This window comes from Leptonychotes weddellii, chromosome 5, assembly GCF_054177405.1.
Source record: "Leptonychotes weddellii isolate Sample4059 chromosome 5, ASM5417740v2, whole genome shotgun sequence".
Lineage (NCBI taxonomy): Eukaryota > Metazoa > Chordata > Mammalia > Carnivora > Phocidae > Leptonychotes > Leptonychotes weddellii.
This window is the reverse complement of record NC_138373.1, coordinates 62451619-62473811: the sequence shown is the minus strand read 5'-3', so window position 1 is coordinate 62473811 and position 22193 is coordinate 62451619. Positions and strand designations below refer to the sequence as shown.

The following is a 22193-nucleotide window of genomic DNA, read 5'->3' as shown; positions in this document are numbered from 1 at the left end:
TCCTAGAACAGCATTGATGTTAAAATGCTCAGGCTCTATCAGAAAATATGTGTGTTATCTAAGGAAATGAGACAATTGCTTAAAAATATTTTCTTTAGCTTGTAGTGTCTAGTGATGAATTAAACAGCTCTTTGAGTCATCAGAGATGCTCTAAAAAAAAACCCAACATGCTCTCCCTGCTTCAAAATATTTTTCCTGTTTTTAATCAGACTTCAGTCCTTTGTCCTGTATTTTTTCAGGCTCTTGTACTGACCTGCTTTGGGAATGTTAAAAGCTAGTAAACACTCCCTAGCCAATGCTAGCTCGATGGGCAGTATTTTATTGAGCAAGACAGATTTTCATTTTAGAAATGAGGCTTTCCACATTATGACATTACCAATAGCTGGTTATGTATTATCACAGAAAGCAACGATATTCATTTCATGGCTCGGAGGCTGCACGCTGGTGTTTAACCAGCAGTTTGCAGAGGTTTGCTACATGATTTACTACACAATGCTGAAACATGCGCTTTGTCCTCAAATGATTCCCAGTAAAAAGTGTGCCTCTCCTGGCTTCTCTTTATCTGGGGAATGGTTTCCTGTCATTCTTAACACAATGCCATGGCCATAAAGAGCTTGTGGATTATACGTGTAGACATCTTCCAACAAAGAGCGAGTTGGGATCATGGTCAGGATCCATGCCATGGGGGGCCCTCCAGCCACAGGAGTGGCTAGGAACCCATCCATGGCCCCCCAGAAGTGGACGAGGACAGCTGCTTTCTTCTACTAGGGCGCCTCTCCCCAAACCCAAAATGAAAGTTGGGCTTTCCTCTTCTGTCTCCGCTGTCTAGCGATACCATCTTCTTGGGGGTGGAGCACAGTGAAAGTAAGATGTGGGTAGACAGCCTACCAGCAGTGTTAGAATTTTATATTTATATTGGAAACAGGATATCATATTGGGTCACTTCTGCTGATGGGGCTATATAAGCTAAGTCAGAGAGTGTCTGCCAGAATTCAAAAGGAGTGTGCTGGACTTCTGTAAAATAGTCTACACACTCCCAGATAAGTACCAGATGTTTATGTTCGTCACACACACAGAGTGAAGCATTCAACAATTTTAGTGAATGCACTGATGCGCGGCTCCATGCATCCCCCCTCCCATCCTCACACCCCCTAACCATCACCCTTAATGTTAAACAGAAGTGCATCAAACTCAGATGTGAGATCACATCCATCTTCCAATTAAAAATAAAGCAGCTGTGGAATAATGATATTCTTTCAAAATGAGAAGATAGTGATTGGAACAGAGCTGATTGGATTTAGGGAAAGCAGGTTACTTAATTATGGTTATTGTGTGTCTGAGTTTTTATGGAAAGAAAGGAAGTATTGTTCAGGACGATGAACCCTCCAGAACACAGAGGGGTGGCATTATGTAAAACCGTTCTGGGGTTGTAGCTTTATCTTTCCAGCTGTCTGTCTTGGGTCGCCAATCTTGTCTATTATGATGTGAGGTTGGTGAGATCTCATCATAATTCAAAAAGCTAAACCACCAAGAGGATGTCCAGTGGCTGATTTTGAATGGTTTTCATGAAAACTAATTATTTCGGCTTGAAAATGACCAGAGCGCAATACTCTTAAAAGAGCAATACACTTCTTAAAAACAAAACAAAGAGCAATACACTTCTTGACAAAAAAGGGCTATAGTGGTGAAGGAAACTCAATAAGTTGTTTAGGGTCCGTTTATTTCATTCATTCATTTCCTCCTGCTTACCTCTGCACCTCCTGATCCTCCTTCTCACCAGAACATTCTTTCTCTTTTGTGCCATTTGCCAACTTCTACTGTGTATCCTCCAACACGTGTCTTAGACATCAGTGTCCACTGCAAAATGTCAGCAGTGCGTTGACTCCTTCCTCTGTGCAACGCCCCATTCAGTCATCGCGTGTGTGTGTGGGGGGGGGGGTTCCCACACTCTTACTGCTCTTTCTGTCCTCACCACTTACTCTAGAACTTAGAGGAGAAGTGGTATGAAGTGTCCACTGAGTGAATGTCAATTAAATTGAATGAAAATGTTCATGGGTAGCAGACCAATTAAATAGATTATGTTACAGCCTCACTGTGGACTACCACATGAAGCCATTGAAAAATACTTTGGTCATGAAAATATATCCAGCAAACTAAACAAAAAGCAAGTTATCAAACCTAGAGGTAATACAACCTCATTTTTATAATGACGAAACATACATACACCATCCACATATATTTTGCATAGAAAAAAATATTCTGGGAGGCTGTTACCTAAGGTGGCTTTTTCCTAATGTTGGTCTTATGGAGATTTTATTTTCTTCTTTAATCTTTTCTGTATCTTACAAGTTTTCACTAGGCAGCTATTACTTTTCTCTATAGAAAAGCAGATACTCCCTAGAAGAAATCTTAAAAGTCTAGATGGAAGTAGAGCAAAAACACAACATGATGAATTCAGCGGTGGAGACATGAACTATGCACCAAACATCCCCAGGGAAGAAGGGACTTCGTCCTGCCTACCAAACCAGAAAGAGAAAAGAGTCATTTGTAGTCAGAAAAGAAGAAAAGTTTATTTTAGGTCAAGAGAACTTCACGTGGCAAGGCAAGGAAACAGAAGGGCTTATCTTGTGTGAGGAATAACAAATAATTTAACGTGGCGGGAAGGTACGGTTGGAGAGGGATAGATGCAGCAGGTGGGATGAAAGAGGTCGACGGAGGCCAATGTCATGATTTGCGGAGCCGGCTTCACTGGTGAGAAGAGTGTGAACAGCCAGGCTTTAGGCAGTAAGGCCTTCTGGGTCTCCTGACACAGACACGGGAAGTGTGAGCAGCAGGGCTTCCGAGGCTGATGGTGATGCATCTCTCCCAAGCCCAAATGCTGTGAGGGCACTCCTCAAAGATACTTAGGGAGAAGAGACTTGAAAGAACTTCCCTGGTGTTGCCAGTGTGAGGGCCTCCACAGTGCTAGGGAGGCTGTGTCTTGTTAGAGCTCTGCGTACATCCGGTTTTAATTGCAAAGGTTCAGGCCCCAGCCCTAATCATTTGGGAGGTTCCTCATTCATCCTTACTAAATCCAGTGGCAGTAATGTGAGGAAGAAAAATGAAATGAAATTTCAAGTATCCCAGTGTGGGATAAATAAGAGAATCTGCAGAGTTTTAAAGCACAGCAGGAAATTTTAGCAATTACAAGGGGAGGTTGCTAATGCATTTCATTGCTGTTGAGAAAAGAAAATATTTTTTTCTTTTTTACAAGGGATTCTTGCACATGTTTTGGGGGCCTTTCTATCTGGGACATTGGACATTTCCCGTGTTGGATACCCTGTTAATTTCAGTCAGTTACTCCTTCCTTTAAAGTCAATTGTTTCTAATGCCTAGGATTTTTCTAGTTGACAACCAATTAACTTCTTTCCTACCTGGTAACCAAATTTTACCCTAAAAACAAAATTTAAAAATTAGGAAAAGGGACAGCCAGGGAATGAAGTTCTAGAGTTATTTCAAATCAGCCTGAGCTGAATATGCACTCTTGGGGATTTAATCATTTCCACACTGAAGAGCCATTTGTAAGTTTGACAGGAAGAGTTTATTTAAATAGCTCTGCTTCATGCTCCCTTGGACGTCAAGATTTTAAGGGCCCTTCAGCATGAAAGTGGATATGGCATTGGGCATGACTCAATGGATAGTCAGTAAAGCACTAAGTGTTCTGAGAGCATTTGAAAAGAGTTGAAATTGTTGAGTGCAACCATGTCCAGAGTACCCATTAACTTTCAGATTGCAGTGTTAGGAAATCAAGAGAGTTTTTGCAGCAACTTAAAATCCCCTGATTATTTGTCTGGAATAGAGTTAGATTTAGGGTTGCCAGATAACATACAGAACATCCGGTTAAATTTGAAGTTCAAGTAAACAATGAACCAGCTGTCAGTATGCCCCCATATTGCACGGGACATACATGTACTAAAAATATTTGTTGTTTCTCTGAAATTCAAATTTAACTGAAGATCCTCTATTTTTATTTGCTAAATCTGGCAAACGTGGATTGCCTCCCTTTTTTGAAATTTGTGCACAAATTCATACAAAGTCTTATGGTTCACTTGTGAAAAAAATTCAAATTTCAGTTAACGAGTAGAGGCCCTTGGTAAAAATGAACTGGGTAAATATTTATTTGTTAAATTAAGATTAAAGCATCTACCATTATTATCCTAAACTATTAATTTCTATTAAAGTCTTGCTCTTTTTTCCTCTTAAATCTGGCGATAGCAACCATAGCATAGACTTTATATCTTTAAAATCAAGTAAATGAAATAAGGACAGTTTTACATTGAATGGTGCTCCCTTCCTTTCTAGATGAAATCTGCCATTGTTGAATTGTGTAACTTCAAGTTGGCTTTTATGGGCTAGTGATATAGCTGTTTTAGTGATATAGCTGTTTTTCCTGGATGTAACTCTTTGTTCAGTTTTTGAAGTGAATTGGCAACATGTTGATTTAACTACTCCAAGGACCTTCAGGAAAAAGCAATTCATGAAAGACAATAGTCATTCTTCATAAGGCTGGAAATGGAACGGAGGTGATTGGATTTAGGGAAAGCAGGTTTAATGTGCTTGTTAGGGTTAATTGAAATTTTGTTTTCTGAAAATTGGGTTGTCATGCAGTAAGTGGAAAATGGGATTCAGAAGTGGTGGTGGTGGGTAGGGGGTATGTTTGGGGGTTTTTTGTTTTTGTCTTTTTGGCTTTTGTTGCTGTTCTCACTGGAAAATGGCATTCTTTTACCTCTTAATAATGAATGTGCTGTTGAAACATTTTGTTAATGTTAAGCAGTTGTAACGTGCAGTTACTTTCTGTGTCCTTTAAAAGTATTTGCCATATACTTGTGTATCATTTCTTTAAAGTATCTGCATTATACACAAATAAAATAGAGGGTATAATAAATGAGGGAAACAATTTTAAACAAATAATCAAATGTATCCCTAAAAGGAAATTGAAAATATTTCTAATATATAGACACTAGTAATGATTTTTGTTTTAAGATGATTCTTGGTTACTAATGATGGAAATAAGAAAGGTATAAGAAAAAAAAAACGTATGGTTGACTCTTGAACAACCTGGGTTTGAGCTGTGAGGGTACACTAATAAGTGGATTTTTTTTTTTTTGTATGGTACCGTGAATGGATTTCCTTATGATTTCCTTAATAACATTTTCTCTTCTGTAGCTTACTTTATTGTAAGAACATAGTATACAATACATATATAAAATATGTGTCAATCGATTATTTATGTTATCTGTGAGGTCTTTGGTCAACAGTAGACGATTAGTAGTTGAGTTTTGGGGGAGTCAAAAGTTACACACTGATTTTCGACTGTGCAGCAGGTTGGCACCCCTAACTCCCCACATTCAAGGGTCAACTGTATTTTACTTTACTGGAAACATGGAATCATCGGAAGTCAGAGCTGAAAGGGATCTTCTCCTTCCAGGTTATCTAGTCCAACTCCTTTATTTAACAAATGAAGAACTAGAAACCTCAAGATGAAGTGACTTGTCCAAGGCCCCACAGCTAGCTAGTGGCAGAACCAATCTTAGACCCTTGAGTGCCCGGTGCCTAGATCTTTGTCCTGCCCACTCATGTCACAGGGTCACAGGAACAACCCAAGCCACTGCACACCTCTGGCAGGAAATCATGGACCTTGAGGCTTTGGTCACCCTCTGTCATCACTGCTGTGCTGCCCTTCAAGCAGCCCAGCCTTCTGGGGTGTGAGACAGGTTAGTAAGAGATGAAGACAGGTGCTGGTGTTGCGGAACTCCGCTGGAAACTTACAGTTGGAGCTCACGAGCCCTAGACATTGTCACATGGAGGCATCAGTCTTTCCCAGATGACGCCTTGGAATCCACCTTCTTCTCGAGCCCAACTGCAATAAAGACCATGGGAAGATAGGGGGAAGGAAGAAATTTAAAGATGAAACAAAAATCCTTACTTTGCCTTCCTTGTCTGCCCTCCATTCCGGATTATAAATCTCTGGCCCATTCTCTAAACCACAACACTCACAATGCTTTCAGAGACATATAATTTCTGTCTGCAATCTGGGAGGAGGTAGATGCTGACCAGTATAATAGGATCCCTTAGACCTGAGTTCTAGTCCAAGCCTCTCGAAAGTCCAGTGTGCAAATTTGTCTTGATTTTCTAATTGTAAAATAATGTATGCTAATGTGTTGTTAGGAAGATATTTTTATTTATTTTTTTAAAGATTTTATTTATTTATTTGAGAGAGAGAGAGAAGAGAGAGCACGAGCAGGGGGAGAGGGAGAAGCAGGCTCCCCACTGAGCAGAGAGCCTGACGTGGGGCTCCATCCCAGGTCCCGGGATCATGACCTGAGCCGAAGGCAGATGCTTAATGGACTGAGCCACCCAGGCGCCCCATATCTGTGCCTACCTTTAGAAGGAATGAAATGGGGAAATTAGAGGTTGTTGACGCCAGATGGATTTAGGGCCTATTGCTCTGAGGTGGATGAAAACTACACTGGGGAATCCACAGGAAAAAATTTTCAGGTTATGGTGGTGCAGGGTGAGTGACTGACCATGCTTGTATTGTTTTGCAGGTAGACTTGGGTCTTCTGCGCTTTGTCACTGCTGTTGGGACACAGGGAGCCATTTCAAAGGAAACCAAGAAGAAATATTACGTCAAGACTTATAGAATAGACATTAGTTCCAATGGGGAAGACTGGATCACCATAAAAGAAGGAAATAAACCTGTTGTAAGTGTGGCCGCCACCCACCCCCCAACCAATTAAGTCTTTGAAATGGATGATCAATTTTTACTTGTTGGGAGCTTTCTGTCTGGCCTGGTTTAGCTTTGGATTGATTTAAAATGAAAAGTGCAATTAGAGGTTTATATCTGACCAAGGGGGTCTCATGTTCCCAGATCCAGAAGCCAAGAGGAAATTATACAGATGTTTCCAAGAAAAGTCAATACCGGCCAAATTAAGTGTCAGACTCAAGAATCAGTTTAAACCTCCCATGGGGATAGGGACTGTGCATAGGATAAGCACTGTCCTCTTAGAACCTTAGGCATATTGTTTTGTTTGATTTCCCTGTGTTTCTTCATTCTCTTTCATAGATTCCTTCTTTCTTCCTCTTCGTAATGGGCTGGTTTTAGAAAACTCCTTTTCATCTACCCTCTGTGGCCCACAAACTAATTTACAAGTGTGTTTGGCTCCTTCTGTTAGAATGAAGGGAACGAAAGGCAGTTCACAGTGTTCCCTCAGATCACACAAACGACCTGACGCTACCTCCTCACAGCTCTTAACCAAAGAAGCCACACCAACTGGGCCCCGCCCCGGGCACCCTGCCCTAAGTCATTTGGAACTGAGATGTTCTTCTCAGTCTGCCTGTTTTTTTGAAGTTCCGCTTGCTCTGATTTACTAATCAAAAGATTTCTGAGAACACATATTCGCTGTTTCCCCCAAATTGAAAGCTTGCCCTGAAGCCAAGCAAAATGCATGGAATTGATAAGGATAGTAGCAAAGATCCAGGTAACTTGAAATTCCGAGTTTGGGAAGAGGCCAATTAACACGTCTTTGTCTCCTTTTGAGCATATGTGGCCCGGTTTTCTCCTCCTAACTAAGAAAAACCTCCTGAGTGTGAAGTGAAAGAACTGTTAATTCCCTTTGATTAGCTACGAAGCCCCCACGCTTACTGAGGGCAAACAAGATGAAAGTAGATATATAGACAGCTACTTTGTGTGAGGCAACTTCTATGGATAGCAAGTTCAAGGCCACTGCCTAGCCCTGGAGGACACGGAACCAATCCTCCATCTGGGAAAGAGAAACCCTCACAGCCAACACAACACTAAAGCTTGTGAAGCTTTAGCAAGTAAATTTTGACCCTAAGTTTCATGACTTATTCTTGAAGTATTTTTTGGAAGACATGCCTTAGTTTCAAACAAATAAACCAAAACGCTGATGCCAAGGACATACCAACAAACAAAAGAATCTAGAGAGAGTAAGGAGAACCGACCTCAGGCCTTCAGGCCATTTCTTTAAAACAGGAGGGCTGCTTCTCCAACACGTCCTCGTCAGCTGTTGGCCATTGGTTGTCTGCATGGCCCAGAACTCACAGGTTCTGGGGGGGGGGTGTCTGGCAATGCACACAGCTAGGCCCACAATCTGGAGCATCCTGGGATGCAGAAGGGCTTCCAGAGCGGGAGGCAGACAGATTAAAGAAGGATTCAGCAAAGATATAGGTGTGTCATCTGTCTGAGCACATTCGTTGAAGCTAAATGCAATCCAAACATCCACCTGTAGTCTCGTTATTGTTGCCCACCCTCCTTCCCTTGTACATTGGGGCCTCTCCGACCATGGCCTCCACCCTCTTCCCTGCCTTCTTCAGGGAGAGTTGGCCGTACCTCATCAAGACCAGCCTTCAATCAACGACAACTCCAGCCGTCCTCCTTATGTTGAACGGAATGTATGCCCTTAACGTGGTTTTCAGCAAACGTAAAGTTCCCTCAGTGTGAGCCAGAGTTCACCCCCCAACCTGTGCTGGAGGATGCAGCCCTCTTAACTGACTGCCGGTCTCTCCCTGAAGTGGACTTGTTGACCCTTCAAGCATTACGGTTTGGGACTCTACTCCCTCTGGTAGCTACCCATTATTCTTTGTCACACAAAAATGCTCCCACACAGATTGTTTCCCAGAGAGATTTGCTGAAGTAGGACAGAAATCTAAAGGCCATCACAGGCTAGATAAATTATGATATTAAACCATCTCTGGAGAGGGATCAGGCTAACGGCCAACTTCGTAAAGCATTTGACCACCTTCTGTCGTGCAGGCCACTTAAGCTAAATGAAGCAAAAACATCGTCCCGACTTTTAGAAGTCTTCTCTTCCGGGGGAAGAACAAGCCCTGGGAAATTGTGCTCCTCCTCTGAGAACTTATCTGGAAAGGTGGGGAGGAATCTCCAGGCCTCTGAGGGGCCCAGCAACGCCCAAGTGACACAACCTAACTGGAATATGGTGCGGCTAGGCTGTGTGAGAAGCAAAGTGCTAGTTGCTTTTACTTTCACGTGGGCTCTCCCCAGTTCAGGGCTGAAGTAAAAACCAGAGAAGTGGAGGCCTTCAGCTCCTCCAGAAGTAGTCTAGTGCTAGAGTGTTCCAGCATGGCAAATAGTCTGCACTCCTCAGAGACCTTGCTAGAGAACAGGCTGTGGTGCCATGCCCAGGCAGCGTGGCCCCAACAGATCTTGTGGGAAACTCGTTCGTGACTGGCACTTACTACATTTGCAGTTACATGCCTCCTCTTTCTTAGAATAAAATGACTCATTTTTAAAACTAGAGGCAGGAGCCCTAGAAAAGCTGATTTCTAGTTGCATATCATTTCTAATTCGGTTTAGATTTTGACCACTAAAACATGGTTTTACCAATAACCCAAAAAAGATGGAAGTGATTAATTAATGTCAGGGATAAGATTTTCCATCAAGAAATGGAGTTAAAAGTGGGGAGACCGCTTGCCCCAGTGTTGTAGCTGGGAACATAGCCTAGAATTTTCAAAAAGCTAGACCCTACACTGAATTCCAAAAGTACTCCTTCTGGGGGTTCCTGGGAAAGTAAAGTAGTGTGAGTTTCCATGAAATGTCTATAGTATTCTGTAGGTCCTTATGATAAAGTTAATAACCTCCAACTTTTTTAGATGATAGCATTTAGCCTTTAACAAATGTTACCTTTGTAATAGGGTTTTTGGAGGCTCTAGGCTCTCAGAAAATTGAATAGACGATTAGTGCAACATTCTGTATTACACATGAATTTTCTGATTGCTATCATTTGAAAAAATAACATGACAAGTTTTTAATGCCGCCTCAACCTTGATGGACAATGCTGAAGTTGTAAATAATTTTATAGGCATTTGTGAAAACATATTTTTGTATTCATCTTAAATCGGGCCTTTTCTTTCTCTATATAGATCTTTCAGGGAAACACCAACCCCACAGATGTTGTGTTTGGAGTTTTCCCTAAACCACTAATAACTCGATTCGTCCGAATCAAACCTGTGACTTGGGAAACTGGCATTTCTATGCGGTTTGAAGTATATGGCTGCAAGATCACAGGTAAGCTCCAGCTCGAAGATGGCCTCATTTTGACTTACGTGAACTTTTAAATATAAGCAGTTATTTTATACAAATGTGGTCATTTTCATTTGGTGGCTAAGAGTATGCCCTTTGGATTTAGATAGATCTGACGTTAAGTCCTGTTTGTACCCCTCGCTAGCTTATCTGGGGAGAGAATTGACTATCTTCCAAAGCCTTACTTATCTCACCTAGGAAACATGACAGTGGACGCCATGCAGGGTTGTTGGGATAATGGATTAGCTCATGGGTCTAAAGCACTCAGCACAGTCTGGCATGTGGCAGGTGTTTGTTAAAGCAGCGCCTTCCCACTAGTCAGCAAACTCCATGAAGGCGAGCACCAAGCTTCCGTCCCCATTTCCTGGGTGCACGGCCCACTGACAGGTGCTCAGTAGAGTTGCAATTAAAAATTATTACATGACATGCTCTCCATCGCTTTATCTTTTTAATTTTGAAGGCTACAAGTGGCTCTGTCAGCCAAGATCAAGGAGCAGTTTAACTCCTTTACTCACTAACTCCCCTGACAACTCTGTGTCTCAGTATCTATCCATCCTTTGCGGAGTGCATATACTAATGTTAGAAATTGATCTGTCAATGTTTCTAATTTTTTGTTTGTTTCTTCTGACATGAATAGGACTTTAAAAGTTTCTGTTAAATTGCTGTAAGTAGAGGGATTCTACCCATTTGAGAGATGAAGAAGGTGCACTCTGGAGGCATTAAGTGACTAAAAGGGTAGGCCAGGCGGGGCAGAGCTGAAAATAAAAGAGCCATCACGACCGTCATTCTCGCTGTATTCCTGTGGCAATCAATGCAGCCATGACTTGTCCACTGACCTTGCTGTATGATCCTGCTGTATTCTGGAGTATTCTAATAGCAGTCACACCAGAATTCCTTTTCTTTTAAGTAAATAAATTGCAAAAGTTTCATTAAAAAAAAAAAGCAATCCAATATAACCTTCAAAGTAGGTTTAAAAGTTAAACAGAATCAGTAACTGATTCACCAAAAAGTCATTACAAGTGAATAACTTTTAAAAGTCTCTGAACTATCTTTAAACACTATGTTAGTATACATAGTTAGGGCATTTAATATCTTCTTCCACGAATGCCAACACTATTGCTTTTATTTTTATCCTCCTTAGTATAATTATGTCTACAGAAGGAAAACACTGATTTTTGAAGGTGGGGAAAAACACCCAGCTGGGCAGTTTTCAATGAAATTACAAGCCATTTGGAGAAAAGCACCTCGAGAAAAAACTAAGGAGAAAAAAACTATACTAGTTTTTAGGAGATTCCATTTTGGAAAGTAAAAACTAACATCGGATTTCTTACCAAAATTGTATTTATTTCCATCCCAGAGACAGACTTGTTTACTGTTTTAGGTTCAAAGACTCAGAAAGTTCAAGGCCTTGGAGGCAGGAGGAGTTGGGTGGAAAGAGGTTTGGAGAAACAAGAAACATTGAAAAGTTAGATATAACCTTGGCTTGATTTTTGATCAGCAGTTACATGAGGAAAAGTTCTAGGTAATTTTCAGAGCATTAGAAATTTGAGAAGCCACCCATAAATTCATAGAAACAAGGCCATTTGAGGTCAGGGTGGAAATTTCGGGCTCATTTCTAATTTTATGTCACTATACCAAAAAAAAAAAAGAAGAAGAAACTTCGTGATTCTAAGCATGTTGGTCTGAACTCGGACTCCTGAGGTTCTCCCTTCAGTTAAATAAGACATTCACTTAAACTTGAACTGGTCTTTTCCATTTTCACAAGGATTTCGCTGAGAGTTCATTCTAGGCATGTGAGTCTTCACATCTGAAGAAGGTGAATAATTTATTGGATTTTTAAAATGAAAATGTTAATGATTTAGTGGAACATGTTAAAGGATTAGTTGAATGACCTATTTATTTAAACATCGATGTCTACAACAGCATATTCTTATTTTCACATATATTTTATTTTATAATCATTTTAAGCAGCTATTTGTTTCCCTCAAAAGATACTGCTTTTAGGCTCATAGTGCTAATCTCTTTATCATGACCCCTGATATATTTTAGATACTCCTGTCTAGTACAGTAGCTACAGTCTCCAAATAATTGACCAAAGCAGGTTTTTGGGGAAGGCAGTATGTTATAATGATAGTCACGTGGACAGAAAGTGTGCAGACATTTACCCAGGCCTCACTCTGGACTGTCTGTTGGGTGAATGTGTGACCATGGGGAAGACATTTTGTCTCTCTGACCTCCGTTTCCTGGTCAATAAGATTGACCTTAATTCAGCTGTAATGAAGATTAAGTTGAAAGAATATAACACACTTGGCTTAGAGTAAATGCTCCCTAAACAGTACCCAGTAAATGACAGAGGTCATGGTGCTCGATGAACGGGGCCTAGAACAAGTCCCAGCAAGCAGAGCCTCTGAGGAGACGATGATATCAGTGTTTTCTTCTTGGTTGCCAGAAGCAGATAGTTTTCACCTTCAGAGGCCACGGTCCCCTCAGAGTGGAGACCAATGCAAGAGAAACAAGGCTTCAGTATCCCTGCTGGACCGGGAGACCCGTGGAAGCAGGGGCCATGTTTGCCTTATCTTCTATTGTGTCCTGTAATGCCTGGACCGTAACACGTGATCAACACACTTATTTTTGAATGAATGGATGGATCGATGGTTGACTTGCATTTCTATCCACAAACAAATGACTGAATTTCAAAATATCACCCTCTCCTCTTGGGTTGGCAAGTCCTAACTCAAACTGGATTAAAACCAACAAAAACTATTGAATTAAAAGTTACCCCATGAATACATCACTTGACTCCAAAGTCTCCAGAGCCCTCAAGTTGTCACCTAATTTTTGTATTCAGAAATTATTTTTTAAAAAATACAATAATTCTAGAAAATCCAGAGTATACAGTGGGTGTCACCATAAAAAGATATAAAGAAAATAAGATTGGGGCAAACCATTCTGCTTTATAGATGATTGACAAAGGAGCATTTTCATTATTTTGACAAAGCAGGCTTCCTCGTTTTGGCAGATATGGATATTGAGGAAAATAACCTTGGAGAGTTACTGCTTGATGTATGAGAACGTACTGCAAACTCTGTTAACTTGTGTTTGTTAACCGGAAGTCTCTTAACTGGCGTTTCTGCACACATCATTGTGTTCCTATGTTGGCCAAAGTTTGCAAGGATGACCTCAGGCACCACAACACCCTGAGTCATCATGGGAAGATTACATTATGCTCATTCAGTTTCACCCATCAAATGCAGCTCTCACCTTCTCATTCTTGGAAACTGAGTATTTGGTTTACCAGTATATCTCAGTTTTAAAACTGAGTACAGAGATTTTGCTATAAAACAATATCAATGAAAAGAACTACCTTAATTCCCCACCACAGAACTCATCTCTCCCTTCCATCTAGGATTGCTTTTAAGCTATCCAAACAGGGTTGCCAAGTAAAATACAGAATGTCCAGTTAAATTTGATTCAGATAAGTGACAAATCATTTCTTAGTACAAGCATATCCCATGCAGTATTTGGGACATACTTATACTAAAAAATGATTCATTATTTTAAGTTCTAATTTAGTGTGCCATCCTGCTTCTTGTTTGTTGTTTTTCTTGGATTGTTTGTTTTCTAAATTTGGCAACACTACTTCCAAAGGCTTTGACATGTAGCCACGCACAGCTGAGCCAGCCTGCTATGGAAGAATAGAAGTAGATCCTAGTCTCTCATTCAGACTTTGAAATGTTAATGTAATTTTTCTCCTAATCATTGCTAAAAGTGAGTCACATAATTTTTAGTCAAAGGCAAATCAAGGTGCCTCTTCATTGTTCTTTTTGGATGAGGCAGGCTTATAAGAAGGAAGGGGTATCTAACTGTATGTGGGCTGAATGGGGGCAGGGCATCACATGGTCTGTGGATATGTAAACTGTGCCCTAGCCAAGTCTGCATTAGAGAAAGGACGTTAATCTGGTAAAGGTTGTGCTCTCCTTACAATATTCAGGTTATTGTGCATTTCTCCAGATGGTAACATCTGGTCCTTATTACCAGCTAAACATTTTCTTTATAAAGGCTGATTTTGAATCAGTCAGGTGTGACCACAGTGACCAAAAATGTGACTTCTATTTTTAGCACTATAGTTTCATAGACCCTCAGTAAAATGCTTTTTATAATTTTTTTTAATCCCCATTGAGTTTATCCTTGGTTTCCAGATCCCAGCCTGGAGCAAATACTGTGACTGAATTGCAGGAAGGGGCGCTTGACAGAAACTGGCCGCTGCCTTTATTGTGTTAATAAGTTGATTCATTCAACAAATATTTGTTAAGCAAATACCATAGAGAAAGCAAGGCTCAAGGAGTCATAGAAAATTTTTAGATATGACTTGGTTCATGTCCCCAAAGAACTTAAAATCTGGTGAGGCAAGTAACAGCAATCCAAGGAACAGAATATGGTCATCAGTATAGGAGAAATGCAGATCAAGTGCTAATAAAGAGTCTTAGAAAAGGAAAACCACACCTAGTTGGAAAGATGGGGAAAACTGTAGCATTTGAAAACCACTCAAGATTTCTAGTGGTTTAGACAGTGGGAAGGGCAAGATAATGGGGACATTCTAGTGGAGGGAACAAAATGAGAGAAAGCCTCCCTCCATTCCACTACTGTAAGGAAGTGCTTTATTCCATTTGCCTCTAGCAAAAGCGGTAAATGAGGAGAGGCTTTGCAAAGCCATGATCTGGAAGGCCTGGCAGGCTTGGTTGACAGGACATGCATAATTCCTAGATGAGCTGGGACTGAATGCTTGGATAAAGAAATGACATGACCTGAAATGTACAACTCATCTGGAAAGTGTCTGAGTAATTCATTCTTAAGGGCAGCTGATAACATGGACACAGTTTAATTGCATTAAATATGTGCTTCTCACTTAGGATGGTTATATTTTTAAGCTAAATTTTTATTATATTATGCAGAATTGAGTTATTTCAAAGAAAAAATAGGTTATCGTTCCTATGCATGTCCTTGATTGAGGTGTACAGTTTTGAAAGGAGAATGATTGAACGGTTTGTTATTAAGTCGCCAATAAATCAATGATTGATACTCTCCTTATGCTCAGAAGCTTCTTGGGCTGCTGTAGAAAATGTAGAAAGATCTGATGCTGTTCCTTGCCTTTGAGGAATTTATAATCTAGCTGTGGATACAAGATGACCAGTCTTAAAAACAAGGAGAGAACAGTTTAATGCGAAACTCTGAGCTACTTCTCGCACGGGCAATCATATTTCTGAGAAGGGAGACTTCAGAATAAAGGCTAGAGTAGTTTGAGAAGTTTTCATGAAGAGTCTGAGGCCGGGTTCTAATGTCCTAGCAGACCTTATTTCTGTCCACAAGAGGATAAGGAGAAGCAGGAACATTTTGAGCAAAGGCAATGGTGAGGATTGGAGAAGAAAATGGATTAGCTGGAATATGCTGTCAGTAAGAGGAAATAAAGTTAGATAAACAATGTGAAACCAAAATGAAGGTCTCAAAAGCTGGATAGAGACTTTTTATATGGTCCTATAAATAATGGAGAGCCATGGAAATTTTCTAAAGCTCTGTCTTTTATTATTGTGGTAAATATGCATTACATAAAATTTACCATTTTAACCATTTTAAGTGTACAATTGAGTTGTGTTGAGTACAATCATATTACTGTGCAACCATCACCACCATCCATTGCCAGAGCTTTTCATTATCCCAAACTAAAACCCTGTACCCGTTAAATTCCACCCCCATTCTTGCCTCCTACCAGCTCCTGGCAAACACCACTCTACTTCCTCTCTTTATGTATCTGACTATTCTAGGCACCTGATATCAGTGGACTCATACAGTATTTGTCCTTTTGAGTCTGGCTTATTTTACTTAGCGATGGAAGATTTGGGGACATAAGAATGATACTGCAGAAAAATTTTTAGGAAAAATGAATTGGCAGTTATGGGTGGTGTAGATTCACAACTGGTGTCTAACAGGCCATTGAGCACCCTGGCCAGGAGGGCGCAGACCAGGATGATGCCCAAGGAAAGGGGGACCACAAGGCAGGGCCAACAGATTTCTTCTTCTTCTTCTTCTTCTTTTTTTTTTTTTTTGGTTAACAAAAACATGACAGATTTTAGTAGCAGAACAGGAAAGCAAAAATGTAAAATAGGGATAGACAAGATGACTAGGCAGGAACTAGCTGGTTGGTGGTTCCACTGGTTAAAACACAGAGTTGATAAAGGGATTCAGTGTCAAGGGAAAAGGACCATTGGGTTTTGGACACGGTACATTTGAGATGACAATGGATATTTGTGTGGAAAGTTCCTAATGCTGTTAGAATGAGGGGTGGGCAGGACAGCATCCTGTTGCTGAAATTACTGATTTCACATCTTGTGCCCATCATAAACTGAACCTCTGTTGTCCAGGGCCTGTACTGGATCTGGGAATAAGTTCTGGATACCAAAGGGATAGAAACATCAATACTTTGACATTAAATCTGGAAGAACTCAGAAAGGCAGAAATGTGTGCCCTTACAGAAGATTTTCTCTATTGGAACATGGTCCTGGGAGGGGGGTTCTGCCAGTGTAGGAGAAAGGTTTGAGGGAGGGAAGGCCCTGGTTTAATGTCAAATGACCCAGAACGTGTGTATGAACGGGAACAGACAACGTGCCTATTCCATCTGTGGCATTCTCTTTCTAAGCATGGAGACTTGTAGAAAACGATCTTACGCCGTCTGTTTCATTCCACCCTCTAGATTATCCTTGCTCTGGTATGTTGGGGATGGTGTCTGGACTTATCTCTGACTCCCAGATAACAGCATCAAACCAAGGGGAGAGAAACTGGATGCCTGAAAATATTCGCCTGGTAACCAGTCGCTCCGGCTGGGCACTGCCGCCCGCGCCCCACCCATACATAAACGAGTGGCTCCAGGTGGACCTGGGGGAAGAGAAGATTGTGAGGGGCATCATCATTCAGGGGGGGAAGCACCGGGAGAACAAAGTGTTCATGAGGAAATTCAAGATCGGATACAGCAACAATGGCTCAGACTGGAAAATGATCATGGATGACAGCAAGCGCAAGGCTAAGGTGAGGTCCAGGGACGGGGGCGGCTGCAGGGCAGGGAGTCCCTTCCCGCGTCGTTGCCTTAGATCAAGGACCTCCTGCATGTTCCTGAAGAAGTACGACTTTGTATTTCTTTTAAGCCGTGACATCAGTGGAGGTGTTCGATGGTGTCCATAAGACCTCCATTCTAGGGAAGCCAGGAATGAGGTGCTAAACATGGTCTCTGAGAGCATTGCTGCTCACTTTTGCTTCCTTAGGGAACAGCAGAAAGCTCAACACTCAGGAGGCAGGGCGGCCCAGAGGCTGGGGGTCTGGGGGCTGACAGGGCCAGTAGAAACTCAGAATCTCTCTGCAGATTCTATTCTCTTAGCACCCCACAAATCCCTTTCCCCTTCTCTTACCCTTCCCTCATTTAAATGTTTTTTTTTTTTTTGGTTTTTTTTTTTACCTTTTAATTGTGGTGAAATACACATAACATAAAATTTACCATCTTAACCTTTTCAGGTATACAGGTCAATTGTGTTAAGTACATTCATACTGTTGTGCAACCGATCTCCAAAACTTCGTCATCTTGCAAAATTGAAACTCTAGACCCACCAAGCAATAACTCCCATCCCCTGACCCTCAGCTCCTGGCAACCACCATTTCACTTTCTGTCTCTATGAATCTGACTTCTCTAGGAGCCTCACATAAGTGGGATCATACAATATTTGAACTTTCGTGATTGTCTTATTTTACTTAGCACAACGTCCTCAAGTTGTAGCATGTGGCAGGATTCCATTTTTTTTAAGCTGAATGATACTCTCTTGTACGCGTGTACCACACTTCGTGTATCCATTCTTCCACCGATGGACCCTATCATTGCTTCTGCCTTTTGGCTTTTGTGAACCGTGCTTCCATATGTTTTTTATACATTGGAACCTTTTAAAATACAGTTGGTTCTTGAGGTGAAAAGAGAGATATTCCAACATTCCCCACAACATGTGGTATCATTTTTTTCAACCAAACAGATCTTCTTTAGTGATTACGTTTTAGTTAGACTGATGATCAAACTTATTTGCATTCCCTGAGCACACAACACCAACCAGGAGAGGACACCCAAGAGTATGCTGAGTGGCCTGATAGCTGGTTTAAGGATGAAGTAAGTAACAACCCACAGACCATCCGTTCTGTCTGCACTGTGGGAATGGTATTCAGCCCATGGTACTTCTCACACCCAACACAACTGGTTTCCCATCCCTGCTTTGTCCGGGACCTACTCCTTTTGTGAAAAGATCTTAGCCCGTTGGCGGGAACATTACCCTTGCTCCCCCTCTAAGCGAGTGTGGGAATGTGGCTTGATATAAGTGACTCAGGCCAAGGGCATTGCAGGCAGGAAACAGAAGCCTGTGGGGACCGCCAGCTCCACGTCTGTCTCTGCAAAGCCCGCCTGTCCCCCACGGGCTGTGGTCAGCTCCAGTGCAGCGGGCCACTGAGAGCCGGGGCGCTGTCAGAAATGTAAGAAATTCTCTCCCATCTCACCCCTGCTTCACTTGTGGTTTCCAAAACATTTCCAGTGTTTTTTTTTTTTAATCTACGTGCAGCTACTCTCTTTCTTGTGTTCATTTCATTTCCCCCTTTTGTGTCTGCAAAAGAAAAAGTAAAATAAACATCAGACACTGGAGTTCCCCTAAGAGCCGATCTTTCCTGAGGAGCTGTGAGCCTTCTGACTTTATCACTAAGCGTGACTATGCCACCCATCAGCAGCGTCCAGAAGCTGATGCTCTTGTGACACGTATGTCTTATCCAAAGCATACAGTAGGCTTCATTGCGTCTTCAATCAAGTCTAAAGCTAAAGCTATCACTCTGTTGTAGTACATTGCCTTTGGAAGTCCCCCGGAAGCCAGCACACAGTTTTCAGTTTCAACAACAATAAAAAACTCCATTCATGAGTATGTGAGGTTTTTCTCCTAAAACATTATTTTATCCATCATTATCGTCTTCCTAGGATATTTAAAACCACGAAAACGTCTAAATTATTTACATAGAGCCTAATCTGTGATTCCTAACATGTCCTTCTCCTGAAATAAAATCTTTAAGATGCAAAAGGACACGGGTAAAACCTTCAGTTTAGGAGCAGTACATATTACTGAATTGTATAACGACATTTAACACATAACTATATTTAAACTTACAAATGAAGGTTACCTGCTTAGAATGCCAAGTACCTTTTATGTGATACTAGAATGAGTACTGGGTTTTAATAAATAAAACAGCACCTTTGATGGATTGAAAATCCTCTATACCTGCTCCTCACTTCCTACCCTCAAGTAGCACGTGATGGACAAGGTATATCAGAGTCTCTGAATTAACTGGACTTCTCAGGAGCAGATAGGAGATCTAAAGCCTCAAAGCCCTCTTCTTCTAAACATAATTAGTAAAAGGACACGAAGATATTTCATAAACAGCGTTATGTTAACGAAGTTAGCCCAGTTCCATATGGCTGTTCACGGCTAGTATTCTTCCCAGCTCATCCCCAACAGCTTTTATGTTTTTACATTGTGCTAATTCTTTACTCAAGTTAAAATGAGAAGAAGAGCCCGGATTCCATAACCTTAAGTGCTTTTCTCCTATGATTGTTGGAGCTGTGTTAACATCAAGAGAACACGCATGTGTAGCAGTGTTGTTTTCATCATAATTATACCTCGCTGACGACACTTAATTGGGCCTAACAATAACGTATGTCAGTTTCTCAATGACTAGAAGCAACTGTGCTCTATCAAGAGGGCAGAACCCCAATCGTGAGTTAACTCTTGAAAATAATACAAGGACGCTTTAAGGGGGAGAACTGGATCTATGTTAACTACGTCCTTTTAGATTCCTGGAGGCTTTTCTGAATTGGAAAAGGCTGATTAATTTCCTTCTAGAACACAGAGAACCTCTGGTTATGTCACAGCCGACCCAATCTGTCTATCTTCTCTTACATGTGTGCCCCTTTTAGCCCTGATATTTCTACCACTGAATGATCACATCTTTTGCTGGTTTAGGAGTTCTTGACCCAGCAATTGGGTACAGTCCCCGCTCCTGACTGACATAGCCTGGGGCTGGCCATCCACTCAATCTGATCGATCAGATTTGGTAGCCCCAACTGCAATACATGTAAAGAAACATTAAGGAAACTAAATATGTAGCCTTGGTTATAGACCTCAATTTCCTGAATTTAATGAGATTAGACTAGATCATTTCTAAGGGTAGATATCACAGCAGGGTGGTGAAGGGCCCCAGTTAAGACTGCCAAGGTTTGAACCCTGGCTCGGACACTTACAGTGTCCATGGGCACATTACTTGACCTCTCTGTGCCTCATCTGTAAGCTGAGGCTAGTGATGGAACCTACCTCATGGAGTTGTTTTGAGGATTAAATGAATTCATATATTTTCAGCACTTAGAACAATGCCTCGCACCCATAAATATCGTGCAATGTTTGATGTATAATAAGACACTCCCAATGATAAGGCTATTTGAGTCTTCTAATCCCCCTTCCCCACCTCCCATCCTGGACAGGATTAAGAATGATGCTGAGAGGGGCGCCTGGGTGGCTCAGTCGTTAAGCGTCTGCCTTCGGCTCAGGTCATGATCCTGGGGTCCTGAGATCGAGCCCCACATCGGGCTCCCTGCTCTGCGGGGAAGCCTGCTTCTCCCTCTCCCACTCCCCCTGCTTGTGTTCCCTCTCTCTCTGTGTCTCTCTCTGTCAAATAAATAAAATCTTAAAAAAAAAAAAGAAGAATGATGCTGAGAGAAGAGGATATAAGAAGCCTTATCTATTTCTTGCAAAAGTTATTATTCCACTTTCTTATGATTCCACTCAAGGATTTTGACCTTCCTGTCAGTGTAAAAAGTCGCCGCCCTGGCAATGGGTGGCTTGGCTCCGGAAGAAGGTCACAGTGTCTTCAAGTTAGGAATGTACTTCAAAAAGAGGAGCCCATTCACACTGCAGTTCGGGACCACCTGCGTCAGGACCTCCTTCAATAGTCAGGACCCTTGTTACCTTCCTGAGATGAGAAGGTCTTTTATCTACAAATGCCTCCCACGGGTGGTACCGCTTCAGTAAATAGCAATTTCAGTGGGTTTGGATAACCCCAGTTCCTGACTAAATAGCACTTGCATGACATTAAATTTAATATATCCAACTTCAGGAGTTTAATCTCTCCACCTTCTACGTTCTTAGCAAAACTAGGACCCGCTCCTTTAAGAGAATGTAACCGGCATCCTTGTTGGAAATGTGGTGTCTATTATAGCTCTGAAAAATGGCAGCTTCTCTTCCTGAGTTATCTTCCTCCTCCTCAAGGAAGGGTCACTTCTCCCAGACACATCAGCATATCATTGAAAACATGTCTCATTAAATCTTCAGCTTCTGTGATAGCCTCAGTGTGTGCGCCGAAGTTTCTGAGAAATGACATCTGTCACTTCTTGGAAAAGCCTTAATTGTTTTGTTTTGTTTTGTTTTGTTTTTCGCTTGCTCATTTATGACAAAGGTGTCAGCCATTTTATGAAGTGGTGGGATGGGGTCTATTTCTCTGCCCTATTAAGAGTCCTAAAGGAGGGACTCTTCTGCTGAAAGTGAGGTCTTATTGATAACGGCGTTTCTCATACTTCACAGTCTTTTGAAGGCAACAACAACTACGATACACCTGAGCTACGGACTTTTTCACCTCTTTCCACACGATTCATCAGGATCTACCCTGAGAGAGCCACTCACGGAGGACTAGGGCTGAGGATGGAGCTGCTGGGCTGTGAAGTGGAAGGTAATTACAATTTCCAGAGTCCCATCTCGTTTCCCACTTTTTAAATCTCTGTCTTCATGCATTTATGCCCCTGATGGGGCTGCTGCAAATGGCCAGCTTTTTCCCCTGGGTGACCCTGCCTCTGGGTCTGCCAGTCCGTGAGGCGCAACATTCCAGTCCACTCCACGCAACAGTACCTCGTACTGGTTGTTGGCAGAACTCTCTGCAGATTCTGTGGGTTGCCTCCTTTGACTTTTTAAAAAATAATTTATTGAGG

The 22193-nt window shown here is 41.6% G+C and overlaps 1 protein-coding gene across 7 annotated transcripts in view; it reads left to right on the top strand.

Annotated features, from left to right (window-relative positions):
- Positions 1 to 22193, top strand: part of NRP1 (neuropilin 1) — a 139998-nt gene that overhangs the window by 89559 nt on the left and 28246 nt on the right. For all 7 annotated transcript variants that reach the window (XM_081820843.1, XM_081820842.1, XM_081820839.1 and 4 more), the window contains exons 7-10: positions 6588 to 6743; positions 9943 to 10087; positions 16848 to 17179; positions 21793 to 21937. In XM_081820843.1, coding sequence (XP_081676969.1) covers positions 6588 to 6743; positions 9943 to 10087; positions 16848 to 17179; positions 21793 to 21937 — 778 coding nt within the window. The remainder of the gene's footprint in view (positions 1 to 6587; positions 6744 to 9942; positions 10088 to 16847; positions 17180 to 21792; positions 21938 to 22193) is intronic.